Source organism: Hyla sarda, chromosome 3 (assembly GCF_029499605.1).
Source record: "Hyla sarda isolate aHylSar1 chromosome 3, aHylSar1.hap1, whole genome shotgun sequence".
NCBI lineage: Eukaryota > Metazoa > Chordata > Amphibia > Anura > Hylidae > Hyla > Hyla sarda.
The window spans coordinates 395,705,749-395,720,969 of NC_079191.1; the positions used below are offsets into that span (position 1 = coordinate 395,705,749).

The 15,221-nt window shown below is 41.7% G+C and overlaps 1 protein-coding gene and 1 pseudogene across 10 annotated transcripts in view; both read left to right on the top strand.

Moving 5' to 3' along the window:
- NRXN1 (neurexin 1) overlaps positions 1-15,221 on the top strand; it is a 1,474,530-nt gene that overhangs the window by 740,781 nt on the left and 718,528 nt on the right. For all 10 annotated transcript variants that reach the window (XM_056568026.1, XM_056568028.1, XM_056568034.1 and 7 more), the window contains one exon: positions 10,544-10,666. In XM_056568026.1, the coding sequence (XP_056424001.1) occupies positions 10,544-10,666 (123 nt within the window). The remainder of the gene's footprint in view (positions 1-10,543; positions 10,667-15,221) is intronic.
- LOC130363350 (U2 spliceosomal RNA) lies at positions 14,821-15,023 on the top strand (annotated as a pseudogene).

Here is a 15,221-nt window from a genome sequence, read left to right on the forward strand (position 1 = left end):
TTACGATTTTTCAATAGAAGTAATTTACAAATCTGTTTAACTTTCTGGCACCAGTTGATTTAAAAAAAATATCTACCCCTTTTAGGTGATTCTTTCAAGATTTACACTGATAGCATATCATTTGGTTCTGCTATGGTCCAAACTCCACTACAATGGGTTAATCATGTGTCATATCTGCCAAAAAGAGCCATTGTGGGACAAAGTGGCATTCTAAGTGCCAACTCAACATAGTTTTAGTGGTAGATATGGGTCACAGTGGTTGGACTTGACACAAGAGGGTATGTTTTCTTTGACAGAGGAAAAATTGACCAGCTGCCCATAGCAACCAATCAGCTTACTTCTTTCATTTTTGTAAAGACCTCTGAAAAATGAAAAAAGTGATCTGATTGGTTGCCATGGGAAACTGGTAAACGTTTCCTCTGCACATTTTTTGATGAATCTCCCCTATTATGAGTCTACTTGAGGAACAATTATAGATGCTTTATTCCAGAAAAAAAGCACCCCTATTGTCCTCAGTTCAGATATGGTATAGCAGCTTAGTTTCAAGAAAGTAAATTAAGTTTTAATACCACGCACAACCTGAGGACAGGTGTGGCACTGTTTTGGGAAATAGCCAGCTATGTTTTTCTAAAGTGTATGGTGGTCTCAACCAACAGATAATGTCAGTGGAGAGAAGGGTCAGGTGTGTTGGATTTCTTCCTTCTGACCCTATTGTTCCAGGAAAGATAGACCACCACCAGAGTTGTTTGGCTGCAGCTTACCCCACCTTCCTTATAGAGAGAACATAAATCTTGGGCTGTGATGAACATTTATGTGTAAGTGAAGGTTGGTACAGAACAGACGTAAGGCTGACAGTTATATGGTTTGGTTGCCTTTACGGGCTGTTTTTGTATAACAGGGTAAATGCATACGCAAAGTAGCTCTGCTGAAACCCTCATAAATTGCTAAAACATACCATAGGAGCAGAAGGGATGAGCTAAATGCAATGTCCCTTTGTTTCTGATCAGCTCTCCACATCTTTCCTTGGAGAGCTGAGAAAGTTATGTACATATTTATAGTACCACCAAAGGAGAATATAAGAATTGTGCGGTATCCTTGAAAGTAGTAGGGTGTTAATAAAATGCTTATTGGCCTTTTGGCTAAGATCAAGGGTAGTATCTGTTCTGTTAGTTGGTGATGTAGGAGATCACCGAGGCAGAATGAAGAACCACATAGAGATTAATGTTCTGGGTATGCAGGGGTTTACCTAATGTCTACCCGCTGAGACCATGCACCCAGGCCTGCAGGGGCCCACCAGAGGACACAGGAAAGATGAGAATCAGCAAGGGGATCAAAGGGAGGAGAGAAGGGTAGGGAGGGAGGATTAAAATGTCAAATGGGGGTAGTTAAAATGGCACATGGGGGTAGTTTAAATGGCACAAGAAGGAGGGGGGAGTTACATTGGCATAAGGGGGTAGGAGGGGAGTTAAAGGGGTACTTTTTTTTTTTTTTTTTTTTTTTTTAAATCAACTGGTGCCAGAAAGTTAAACAGATTTGTAAATTACTTCTATTAAAAAATCTCAATCCTTCCAGTACTTTTTAGAGGCTGTATACTAAAGAGGAAATGCTTTACTTTTTAGATTTCTCTGATGTCATGACCACAGTGCTCTCTGTTCACCTCTGCTGTTCATTTAAGGAACTGTCCAGAGCAGCATATGTTTGCTATGGGGATTTTCTCCTGCTCTGGACAATTCCTAAAATGGACAGCAGAGGTAAGCAGAGAGTACTGTGGTCATGACATCAGAGAAATCTAAAAAGTAAAGCATTTCCTCTGTAGTATATAGCCCCTAAAAAGTACTGGAAGGATTAATATTTTTTAATAGAAGTAATTTACAAATCTGTTTAACTTTCAGGTGATTTAAGATTGATTACATCTTAAATCAGTTGATTTAAAAAAAAAAAGTTTTCCACGGGAGTACCCCTTTAAAATGATACAGAGGGTTGGGGGAGTTAAAATGATACAGGGGGTGGTGCGTGAGTTAAAATGGCACAGGAATGCTGGGGAGGGGTAGTAAAAATGGCTCAGGGGAATGGGGGGGGGTCATGTTAGCGGGAGTGGCTGGGATTGGACACACATGTTGCGGCAACAGATGGGAGTGTAACACACACCTTGTGGGAGCAGATGGTAATAGTCAGAAATCCACCCAAAGCAGGCAGGAGTGGGAATGAAAAAAACAGTCCCACGCAGGGTTCTAGTAGCAAGTACCAAACAGCTAGTGTGCTAGTCTACTGAGAATTGTTTAAGAAATTCAGTATTTAGGGCAATATAATAGGTATTTAGGCAGATATCTATGTTATTTCCCTATAATCTGCATTTCTTGAACAATTGTCTGATATCCAGAGCGTGGTGGAGGGCAGAGGTGGCTACACCTACTGAATTGTTTAATTGTGGATGCGCCAGTGTTCATACTTGTTGTGAAGATTGCGCTAGTTTCCTGAGAAAGCATAGTAGGTGTAATACTAAATGTTTCAATGGAGCGCGATCTGGTTGGCTTGGTTGCAGTCCATTAATGCTTAGTGCGCCACAACGCTTCAATTGGTGGCTGCTACATCTGCGCATTAATTTCCCCATATTTATTGAAAGTTCTACAAATAAGCCTTATCTCCCCGTAATAGCTTATCCAGCTTCTGATGTGCCATGCCTTTGTAACAAAAGAATACAAGCTCAGTGCATTTAATAGACATTTTTGTCTTCACGAGTATGATCTGAAATAAATGTCCAATATCTTTTTACTGCAACACTGCGTCGTGTGATTGTGTAATTATCGCCCGGTGTAAGAAATAAATAAAACCAATTTACCCTGATGATTGCAAAGTAAATGTTTATCTTTCAATTACCTGTTTATTGTTATCAGACATAACCGAGGCCGATGTACTGTGCTAAAATTTCATTGTTCTCTTCTGATTTCACCTATTCCTCTTTATAATGGAGCAATCAGAAACCATTGGTAGTGAACAGACGGCGGATCGAGCAAATATGTAACCTTGATTGTTTTTTATTTATTTATTTTATTCCAAAAGATTTACCGCACATTATTCAGTCATTTCTACAACCTGTGAATTTCAAATGTGTGGCTAACTAATAAAGCAATAAATGAAAACAGCGCCTACTGCAGTGATCTCCAGCTGTTGCCTTCGGCTTCAGCTTTGGGTATGCAGTAATGTTGTTTGCATCACTGTTTACACTCACTAATACATTCACTGGGCTGTACGCTCTGATTTTGCATCCAGCCTTGTTAAAGGGGTACTCCGCTGCCCCAGGGTTCGGAACATTTTGTTGCGAACGCTTGGAGCAGGAGGCGGGCCTCGTGTTGTCACACCACGCCCCCTCAATGCAAGTCTATGGGAGGGAGCGTGGCGTCCGCCACGCCCCCTCCCATAGACTGGCATTGAGGGGGCGTGGTGTGACATCATGAGGGGGCGTGGCCGTGACATCACGACCCTGACTCCTGCACCCAGCGGAGTACCCCCTTTAATGTGTTAGGCCAAATCTGATTTGGTCACTGCATTTGAATAGAACCTGGTGGCTAAATCTGGGGCTTGGTGGGCAGAAACTAAAGAGGACCAAGGAAGGGTCACAAGGGTGAAAAACAGTAAGGTGTAAAGTGAGTTATTTTGATATCTTTTATAGCATTGTAAGATGTTTGTTAAAATATTATGGGAATAAAAAACTCCTTTTAAGTAGGGAATTTTATTCCATATAAAGCACATCTTTCCTTTTGCAGAACCTTTTTCTTAAAGTGTTATTCACACCATGGCATTATAGACAATCCTGTAGCAATCTGACAGATTCCTGTAAGTCCCATGCAAGTCTACTGCATTAAAGGGGTACTCCGCCCCTAGACATCTTATCCCCTATCCAAAGGATAGGGGATAAGATGTCAGACCGCCGCGGTCCCGCTGCTGGGGAGCCCTGGGATCCCCGCTGCAGCACCGCGCTATCATTACAGCACAGAGCGAGTTCGCTCTGCACGTAATGACGGGCAATAAAGGGTCCGGAGCATCGTTATGTCATGGCCCCTCGTGATGTCACGACCCGCCCCTTTCAATACAAGTCTATGGGAGGGGGCGTGGCGGTTGTCACGCCCCCTGCCATAGACTTGCATTAAGGGGATGGGCCGTGATGTCACAAGGGGCGGAGCCATGATGTTTCGCTGCTCTGTCCCCTGTATCGCCCGTCATTATGCACAGAGCGAGCTCCTTTGGATAGGGGATAAGATGTCTAGGGGCGGAGTACCCCTTTAAGTCTCAGGCCATGAGATTGGCTGGGAAGTTTAAACATATCCTTCCACCAAACTATGGTGAGAGTCATCTTTAAATAGATAAGTTGTTAATAGTTAACCATGAATAGCTATGGGTACTCTGGGGTTAAAGGGATACTCTGCCCTTAAAATATAATCCCCAATCCAAAGAATAAGATGTGTGATCGCAGGGGTCCCACCGCTGGGACCTCCCAGGATCTCTGACGCGGCAGATAAGTCATCTAGTGCACAGAGTGAACTCCATGACAACAGCCGTCAGCCCCCTGTATTCATGGCAGTGGAAGGAGGCATGACGGCTATGTACTAACCATCACACCCTTTCCTATAGATATGAATCCAAGCTCCAAGCTTCTGTATTCATAACGCCGCAGGTCTGGCCTCTGGTCAGGAGCTGAGTATCCCTTAAAGCTAATATTTATCTATTCCCAGCCCAACGTACACATAAATGGTCGGCTGAGTGTGCAGGTATTTTTAAAACAGTGAGGGAGGATAAGCCGCTTTCCAAAACCAGTGTGAGCAGATGATCTTCCCTGAGAACAAAAGGATCGGGTACATTAAATCCAACCACCTACTAGTTCTCTCTTTAGACATTAGGAAGTCCCCCTACACATGATTGTCCAGTCTAGCCAAAGTCGGTGGGTTTATTTTTTTACGCTTAGCTTAAAGGAAACCTGTTAAGCTATAGGAGCTGAGCAGATTTACCCACTTAGCCAATCACCTCCTGAGGCAGGACATTGCTGTGACTGGTGATTGGGTGAGGGAGCTGTCACTTCAGAGACTAATATGTCTTGGAAAGTTGGGGCCAGAGTGCTCAGCAGTAAGAGATAGGGCCCCCGTTCTGGTGATAACAGGGGCCCCTCGTGATCAGACACGCATCCACTTTCCTGTTTAACCCCTTAAGGACTCAGGGTTTTTCAGTTTTTGCACTTTTGTTTTTTCCTCCTTACCTTTTAAAAATCATAACCCTTTCAATTTTCCACCTAAAAATCCATATAATGGCTTATTTTTTGTGTCACCAATTCTACTTTGCAGTGACATTAGTCATTTTACCCAAAAATTCACGGCGAAACGAAAAAAAAAATCATTGTGCGACAAAATCGAAGAAAAAACGCCATTTTGTAACTTTTGGGGGCTTTCGTTTCTACGCAGTGCATATTTCGGTAGAAATTATACCTTATCATTATTCTGTAGGTCCATACGGTTAAAATGATACCCTACTTATATAGGTTTGATTTTGTCGCACTTCTGGAAAAAATCATAACTACATGCAGGAAAATGTCTACGTTTAAAAATGTCATCTTCTGACCCCTATAACTTTTTTATTTTTCCACGTACAAGGCGGTATGAGGACTAATTTTTTGCGCCGTGATCTGAAGTTTTTATCGGTATGATTTTTGTTTTGATCGGACTTTTTGATCACTTTTTATTCATTTATTAATGGTAAAAAACGTGACCAAAAATGCGCTTTTTTTGACTTTGGAATTTTTTTTGCGCGTACGCCATTGACTGTACGGTTTAATTAATTATATATTTTTATAGTTCGGACATTTACGCACACGGCGATACCACATATGTTTATTTTTATTTTTTTTACACTGTTTTATTTTTTTTTTATGGGAAAAGGGGGGTGATTCAAACTTTTATTAGGGAAGGGGTTAAATGACCTTTATTAACACTTTTTTTTAAAAAATTTTTTGCAGTGTTATAGCTCCCATAGGGACCTATAACACTGCACACACTGATCTCCTATGCTGATCACTGGCCTGTATTAACACGCCTGTGATCAGTGTTATCAGCGCTTGACTGCTCCTGCCTGGATCTCAGGCACGGAGCAGTCATTCGCCGACCGGACACCGAGGAGGCAAGTAAGGGCCCTCCCGGTGTCCTGTCAGCTGTTTGGGACGCCGCGGTGACCGTGGCGGTCCCGAACAGCCCGACTGAGCAGCCGGGTCACTTTCAGTTTCGCTTTAGAAGCGGCGGTCAGCTTTGACCGCCGCTTCTAAAGGGTTAATACCGCACATCGCCGCGATCAGCGATGTGTGGTATTAGCCGCGGGTCCCGGCCATTGATGAGCGCCGGGACCAACGCGATATGATGCGGGATCGCGGCGCGATCCCGCTTCATATCGCGTGAGCCGGCGCAGGACGTAAATATACGTCCTGCATCGTTAAGGGGTTAAAAACTAGATAACCCTTTTCCTGTAATTTATTATCTATTGATCTATCTGAATTTACATAGAAGATAGTCACTGTCAGTCACTTAGCAGAGCATAGTGAGGTCATAGCCCTGCCCACTTGTGATGTCACGCCCCCACAATGCAAGTCAATGGGAGGGGGCATGATATCTGTCACGCCCCCTCCCATAGACTTGCATTGAGGGGGCACAGTGTGACATCACAAGGGGGTTGGGGCTATGATGTCACAGTTTGCTCCAAACGCTGAGCAGTAGAGCACCCCTTTAAGAAAAATAAAAGCCTTGCTAAGAATTATAATGGCATATTAAATGGCTATACTAGATTTAGACTGGACACCTGAATAGAATGTGTATCAACTTGACTATATACAGATACAGATCAGATGAGGGCCGAAAAAAGAACATTGAGTAGCTCATGACAATGGCCCCTGTCAATGGGAAGAATAGAGACAATGAACACGCTGTTAGAAAAGTTTTTCCAATGGTAAAATCAGATGTCTACCACATACCTGTGAAAAGTGCTTCACGGAAACATAACAAGGGAACCAACCTGGGAAAAAGATGGCACTGGTTGCAATGTGGCAAAAAGTGTAATGCTCTGGGCAATGTGTTCTGTTGGCACAGCTTGTGTCTGAGCATTGGCAGTGGCAGGATACTGCCTTGGCTAGCTCAGGAATGGTTTGTGGAACATGAAAAAGGTGTTGACTCTAAATTCTCCAGATAAAATCAGACATTTGTAGATGTGCTGAAATAAACAAATCTGATCCATGGAGGCCACATCTTAGAACTCACAAGATCTACTTACATGATCTGATGCCAGAGATTAGAGGGCACCTCCAGAGACCTTGTGGAGACCATGCCATGGGTCACTTTCGTAGTAACTACATGACAGGGACTACACAATATTAGGCAGGTGGTTTTATTCTTTGGCTGTTATATTTATATCATTTTTCTTTAATTTGGTATTCTCTTCATTTGTTGATATGTTAATTTACTTCTGATATGTTTTAATATTTGATAGCATTAAGCTGCCTCTCGTAGGCTATATGAAATCTCATTTATTTGGGAGATATTCTTTGAAATGTGCTAGAATGACTTGCAGAACAACTGGAGAAAATGTCAAGCTTGAATGCACAGTACAGGAATTACTTCAGGCTGTCAAAAGTTCCCTTTTCATGTTAACCACTTAGAACAAAAATGGCTAATTATGCTTCTTTATAGAAAATAATTAAAACCCATTTTTGTATTAACACTTGCAACTTGCTGATTATGTAGAACATCATAAACATAGTACATTAAACATACCTTGCGGAGTGTCAAGCTGCTGATATGCACACAAAGGCACTTGGTGCATAAGAAAATATATAAGAAAGAGTATCATTCATTTAGATATCAGAACATTGTATGTATATATATATATATATATATATATATAGAGAGAGAGAGAGAGAGAGAGAGAGAGAGAGAGAGAGACAGAGAGAGAGAGAGAGAGAGAGAGAGAGAGAGAGAGAGTAATACATATGCCCTTTACAGCATATTATACAGGTTCATTGCATCATAGTTGGCACCAGTGTTATGTACTGTGCATATGTACTTACTAATAAACATAAAACAAAGACATAGAGTATATACATCTCCTGACAGAATTTTGCTACCATATATGGTTTTTCTAAGCTAGTCATCCAGGTACACAATATTGGGATATATGGACCAATGAAGACAGATAAAGAAGGACTCATCTGTTAACCTTTACAATATAATCTTGTAATATCTGGGACAGGAAGGTGCAGGCCTAAATTCCACCTGCTCCCCGGTCACTCCCAAGGTGATGGCCCCCAACTGGGTGATCATCCCTTACTAACTAAGGGCACAGGAAAGAAAAGTCAGAATGCCTGGTTAGAACCAAGTGGGCATGTCAGAACCAAAACCAGAGTCAATGACCAGAGCCAAGGTCGGAGCCAGGGGGTACAATTATGGAAGTCAGGAATAGAATCAGAACCAGGGGGAACATCAGTACCAGAGCCATAAACAAGAAACGAGCCAGTCTAAAAAAACTGCATATCCTATAAACATAAAAACAATGGGGGACATTTACTAATCTAGTCTATTCTGGGTATGCTTATAGACCAGCGTATGTGGTAGTCTCCTGTCTATTGTGCTCCTAACTTATCAAAGGTCTCACAGCCCTTGATAAATTCTGTGCTCAGACTTCAGGGTCTACAGCTTAAACTGCATTTAGACCTGCTCCAACATGGTCTGGTATTTCAGTGTACTTTGGGCAGATGCGACTTGGCACAAAAGTCGCACTTGATAAATTCAGCACCAATGCATTTTCCAATGCATTTCCATCTAAAATAGACTTGCATGCATCATGTACTAAAAATCCTCTACAGCAAAAGTCGCAGAAAAGTCGCACATATTTAGACTGTGACTTTCTGTGCGACAAATTTAGACAGGAAAAAACAGTCTAAATCCTTTGATAAATCTCCCCCAATGTGTGTGAAGCACAAGGATTACCAATCTCAGGATGCATGGAACACCAGAGCCAAGCATGATTGGCCCAACACCCTAGCTTTACAATAGGTGAACCAGCCCTGATATCAGCAAGGTTAATTGTCATGTCATTGTGATGCTGCATGAGAGCAGAAGTGACAACCACAGGAATGTGGCCAGGTAAGTGCTTTACAAAGCTATCATGACTACTTATAGAAATGATGTTGAACTTATGTTAAGCTAGCCTTACACTTAAGGGTGAAACGGTGGAAACAAGTAGAAAACAAATGTTTTCAAATCCACTGGTGCCTGAAAGTTAAACAGATTTGTAAATTACTTCTATTCAAAGATATTGATCCTTCCAATACTTATTAGCTGCTGTATAAAACAGAGAAATTTGTGAATTTATTTTCTGTCTGACAACAGTGCTCTCTGCTGACTCCTCAGACTGTGTCAGGAACAGTCCAGATTAGACGCAAATCCCCATAGAAAACCTCTCCTGCTCTGGGCAGTTCCTGACACAGACAGAGGTGTTAGCAGAGAGCACTGTGGTCAGGCTGGTAAGAACTACACAAATGTCTCTGTTTTGTATGTCTCCTTCAGGTTCTCCAGTTTCCTTCCATACTCCTAAACATATGGATCGGTAAATATAGACTGTGAGCCCCTTTGGGTACAGGAACCAACATGAGTGTACAGCGCAGTGGAACGTGCTGGAGATATTTAAATAAAGGAATTATTTTTAAATGCACTGTGGGACCCCTAAAATATCAGATTTGGTATCAGATTCAACATGCCTGAGCCTTCTTTTCCATATGCACTAGGCTGTAGATTTTTTCGGGTGATTTTTCTCAAAGTTAGATTATACCGTATACAAGATTGTTTTAGCCCCCCCTCACCCATTATAAAAAGAGTTTGATCATCAGGTAAGCTAAATAAAATCAAAGCAAATTTAGCAAAGCATCAATAGATTAGAAAAGTGTCTAGAATCTGGATGAGAAATTGTAACTTAACATATTTCTTTAGTGTCTATCCGCATTTCACTGCTTCTTCTAGGAACTACAGGAGAGACATATGTCTTTCTTTTATACTTTTTTTCCCCCTTTTTAATCTATTCCTGGCTTTGACTCAAACATGTCACCAAAACGGCATGTGTGATTCCAGCTTCATACTCTAATAATTGCACAAACTATACGGTATAATACGGACTGCATTACAGTTATTAAATCGATATTAATCCACAAATAAAGCATGGGTTTCATCAATAATCCCCAGGCTTAACCATTGTCTCCGATTAAAACCAGCTGAGCATCACAATGTAATAAAGCAACAATTCATAGTCGTTCTTGTATTATTATTTTCATGTAGTAGTTTATTTGATTACTGTATTTGAGGTGTATGTGCCTATTTATGTCAAACAAAAACTGGAAATATGAATATAATTGTCAGTTTATTGTATTGTATGTATTTCCCTTTTTATGACTCTCTGCTTTTCTTTGAAAGGTTCACATATTTCACTGTGTTGTGATTGTTTAATGATGGTTTGGCATATTCTGCAGGCAAAGGCCCAGAGACTCTTTATGCTGGTTATAACCTCAATGATAATGAATGGCACACAGTTCGTGTTATACGGAGAGGAAAGAGTTTAAAGTTAATAGTGGACGATCAACAAGACATGACAGGTAGGTGGCTTCATCTATTCTACCCTGCAAGGATGTCTTTAACAGATTTTACCGGGCTATGTTCCTTAAAGGGGTACTTCGCCCCAAGACATCTCATCCCCTATCCAAAGGATAGGGGATAAGATGTCTGATCGTGGGGGTCCCACACTGTGGACCCCCGCAATCTCGGCTGCAGCACCCCAACTTCGCTCCGCACCGTATGACTGGCGATGCGGGGTGGAGGCTCTTGACGTCACGGTCACACCCCGCTAGTGTTGTCACGACATGCCCCCTCAATGTAAGTCTATGGGAGTGGACGTTACGCCCCCTCGCATCGCCTTGCATTGAAGGGGCAGAGTACCAAGTTATTTTTATAATAACCTTCGAAAAAACAAGCACACAACATGATCTGGTGACGTATAGAATGTAGAGCCTTAAGGAGCGGCCTGTGCATGTAATAAAGTTACTGATTCCGTTTTATATTCAGGTTGGAATGTAGGTTGGTTATTGCTAAAGAATTAAAGAAGAATTAAAAAATTAAATAAGCAGAATGAAATGGTGCTACATTTACATACAATAATATCCTGCCATGATGGGATGTGACACCTTGATGTTGAAGCTTTGTACTGTCCTGCAGGAAAATCACCACAGGGCACACCACGCTGGGCACACTTAACAGTTTTCTTAAGTTCCAGTCAACTTCTAAGACCTGGATGTCTATAACATCAAACATTAAAGGATATGTGAGCTAGGATAGTCTGCTGCTATAAGGATATGGACAGATTATGTTCTGGAAGGCTCATAGCAATGGTTATCCATATGTGACTCCTTTACACACATGCACTTGATAAAAGTAAGAATGTCCTCAACATAGAGTCAATAAATAATGCATAATACAGTGTACAGATATGTCCAGCCTTACTTTTCCTTAAGTTACGTTAAAGGGGTATTCCCTGTCCAAAGGATAGACCCCCTGCCATCTTCGTGCAGCATCCACCTTCTATGCAGGGCTGCGTCTCCATTCTCGGAAACATCTTTGTTTACAGAACTGGAGACGTGATGTCATGTCATGCTTCATCATGACGTCACATCACGCCCCCTCCATTCATGTCTATGGGAGGGGGCGTGATGTCACAAGGGGGTCTGATGTCACGAGGGGGCATGGCGTGATGTCACATGTCCAATCACGGAAACAAAGAGGTTTCCAAGACTGAAGATGCAGCCTCACATAGAATGCGGGTGCTGCACGGAGATAGTGGGGGGTCCCAGCGACGGGCCCACTGCGATCAGACATCTTATCCCTTATCCTTTGCATAGGGGATAAAATGTATTTGGCCGGAATACCCCTTTAATGATTCCAATATCTCATTAAATCAATACTACGCAATATCACATGACATACTACCAGAACACACAAAAGGCTTTAAATTCAGATATAGCTGGCAACAACATTGTCTACTGTGGCATGTCATGGAATCTACGTTCAGAAGGGATTCCTGGTTATCCCCAGACTCCATGAACCTTTACCATGAGCGGTGATGCATAAACATGTTCCATCAAACTTGAGCGGTGATGCATAAAGTATGCATTGCTGGTTCATTTACATCAGTGGGGCTAGGTACAAGAGCACTTGAGCAGGCTAATGTGAGTGGTGATGCATAAATTACTGTGTGCTTGTAGCTCACTTCTTTCACCAGGGCCAACACATTTACCAAGCTGAGAGTGAGTCTACATCACAGCCACCCCATAACAAAAGCCAACAGGCAGATACAAGGGCTGCTGCACACCGCAAGGCCTGCAGGGCTAATGAGATGCAGTGTCACATAGTTAACATGAAGTATTATATCTGTACATAATAATCTCTGGGTGTTCGGACATAGACAGCATATGAATCTTGTGATAGAGTGTTGCAAATTCATGTTGTTGTGAAAATCTGGTAATCTCATACCAAACATATCAGGAGATGATGAGTTTAAAGATATGTGAAATAAGGGACAAATCTGTAAATTATGGTTCAATTCTTTACACATAACTAACACTGCCATACTGTGCAGGGAATGGAAGCCATTATACAGTATATAAATCCAAATTACAAGCATATCAGTAGCAAGATAAGTGTGCCTCCCTTTAGTATAACCAATACTGTATGCCCATGAACTCTGCTATACCCTCTTTCTTGGTTCCCTGGGAATTATTCCCAATAACCAAGGGTCATTCCTTTCAAATGAGCAGCTGTTTATTTATCGTCATATTAAGGCACCTTTCACACTGAAGTTGTGCCTCGTCAGAGAAGGCCCGTCAGGCACTCTTTTTTTTTTCTTTTGCGGAACAGGGAGAATTCAAATCCTGGACTGTTGGTGGACCTTGAGGGCTGGGTTGGGGACCTCTGATTACAATCCCAGAAAAAACCCTGATACACAATTTACTGCTTAAGATTAACCAATCTATATACCCTCATTGTATGTCTTTCTTTATTTTTTTTCCCCTTACTTTTCTTTTACCATACTCAAAACAACATTCCATGACTACCTCCACAGCACAGGTTTCCGTAAAGCAATGGTTTCTTTGTTTATTTATGATGGAACATTAAAAATATCTATTCCAAGAAATGGAAACATAAGATCCAACCCCTTATAAAAACTTAAAATAGCTATTATGGTCATGTATGGGGTAGCGGAAGTTACTGAGCAGATAATAGAAATGAGCAATAATATAAAAGCAATTGCTGCATGTAATTGCATTTTTAGAAATGGTGCCTCTTATTTCTGTTAGCATAAAATTCTGCTTATTGTATGTTTTAACTGGTTTTATTAAAGATTCTATTTTTTTTAAAGCTATTAATTAGACATCTACCCTTCCCCCGCTCTCCAATTTCTTTACAGTACAAAGATACTGTGAAGCCATTTCATACCACAATGTACAAAATATACAACAAGAAATAGCAAAAAATGAAATCCTATACAATATAAAAGAAAGGAACATATATAAACAACAGTGGGTTCTTGACATGAGACCTATCTGGCAAAGGTATATCTCTTGGGTTGCAATGGTTTTCCCCCAGGGCTAAGCTGAGGAGTAATGTCTTAGGGTAGGTTCATGCTTTCTGTGTGCCCCTCTTAGTCGTATCCATCAACATCCTGTCAAAAACATGATGCCAATCTATACAGCTGACCCTACTGATTTCTATGGCCAAACAGAATCACCTAGTGACTCAGTTCGGGACCTATGTGCTATTTAAAAAGCAAATTAACCTGTGTTGTTAAGTTTGCTGAAAAAAGTGCAATGATCCCTGAGTCACAAGGTAACTATGTTCGGCAATACAAAGCAATGGGGTATGATACTTCCATTAACAGTATACATCAGCATCCCATTTTCACATGAAAACCTGACAGATATGACTAATAGGGTGAACAAACATAGTATGAACCTACTCTAAGAGATTCCCAGATTTTTTCCCTTCAAAACTATATGTAGAATTCTGGAAACCAGAGAATGGTCAAAAATGGTTGAGTTAATTTAAAATGGTGAAAAGGCAAAGATCAGGGCAAGCAGACATCTCCAGGATGATAGCTAGATCAGATGAGGTCAAATTTGCATGAAACAAGCATCTGTGTATCTAGGAACCTTATTGCTTTGGTAGTAACATTGGGATGAGTATCCTTTTATAGCCTTGTTAAAAAGAGGATTGGAGGAGGACACAGAAAGTTACCATTCACTGGTCCTTTAAGAAGCTGGGAGGCATTGCAGTAGTGCTGTATACTGGTAAGCAGAAGGATGGGGGTGAGCAAGAGAAAAGTGATGGAAAGGGAGGATATACACTCAGGCCTGGATTTGGAACAGAATGTTCCTAAATTTTGCTACAAATTACGCAAACAAATTTGGAATTTTTCGAACCTAAATTTTGGGGCAAATCAACAACAGGAGCAGGGACTCTATTTCAACCCACCATCACCAATACTATGGGCCACAAACACACACACACTGCCTCCTCAGTATTCACTGCCCAGTCCACCTCAGTAATGATAATGCTAAATATCTTCACTAGCCTGGTGGGAGCATCTCCCTACCGGGTGTAGGAAGGCAGCGGCGTCTGCAATCTACTCAAAGAGCTCCCCCCCCTCCCCCCGGCATTACATATTAATTATGGAGGGGCGGGCAAGGCATTGAATGTTGAGGAGGCTTCTTGGCCTTTTGGCTAAGATCAAGTGTAGTACCTGTTCTTATCAGTGGTCAGTGGTCAGTGGTCTGCCATTGATGTAGGATGGATGCTGCATGGAGGAGCAGGTGCCACATAACCAGCTCAACGGCTGCCCTGATGTGACCTGTTTCCTCCGGGTCTCGCCATGAGGTTGGGGGGTGTAGAGCCGAGGCACTTTTGTGCCTCGGGAGTGGTGACCCTGGGGTGCCGAAACTCACTGGTTGTTAAAGCTCACTGAGTGAACGCACTGCACCATATACTCTTCACCTTTGGCACTCACCCTTGATATCCCGGCCTTTTGGCTAGGATCAGGGACATTTTTATAGATCCGGGCAGTATATCTGCACTCATTCACTTATTTATTATTTTTGTATGTCA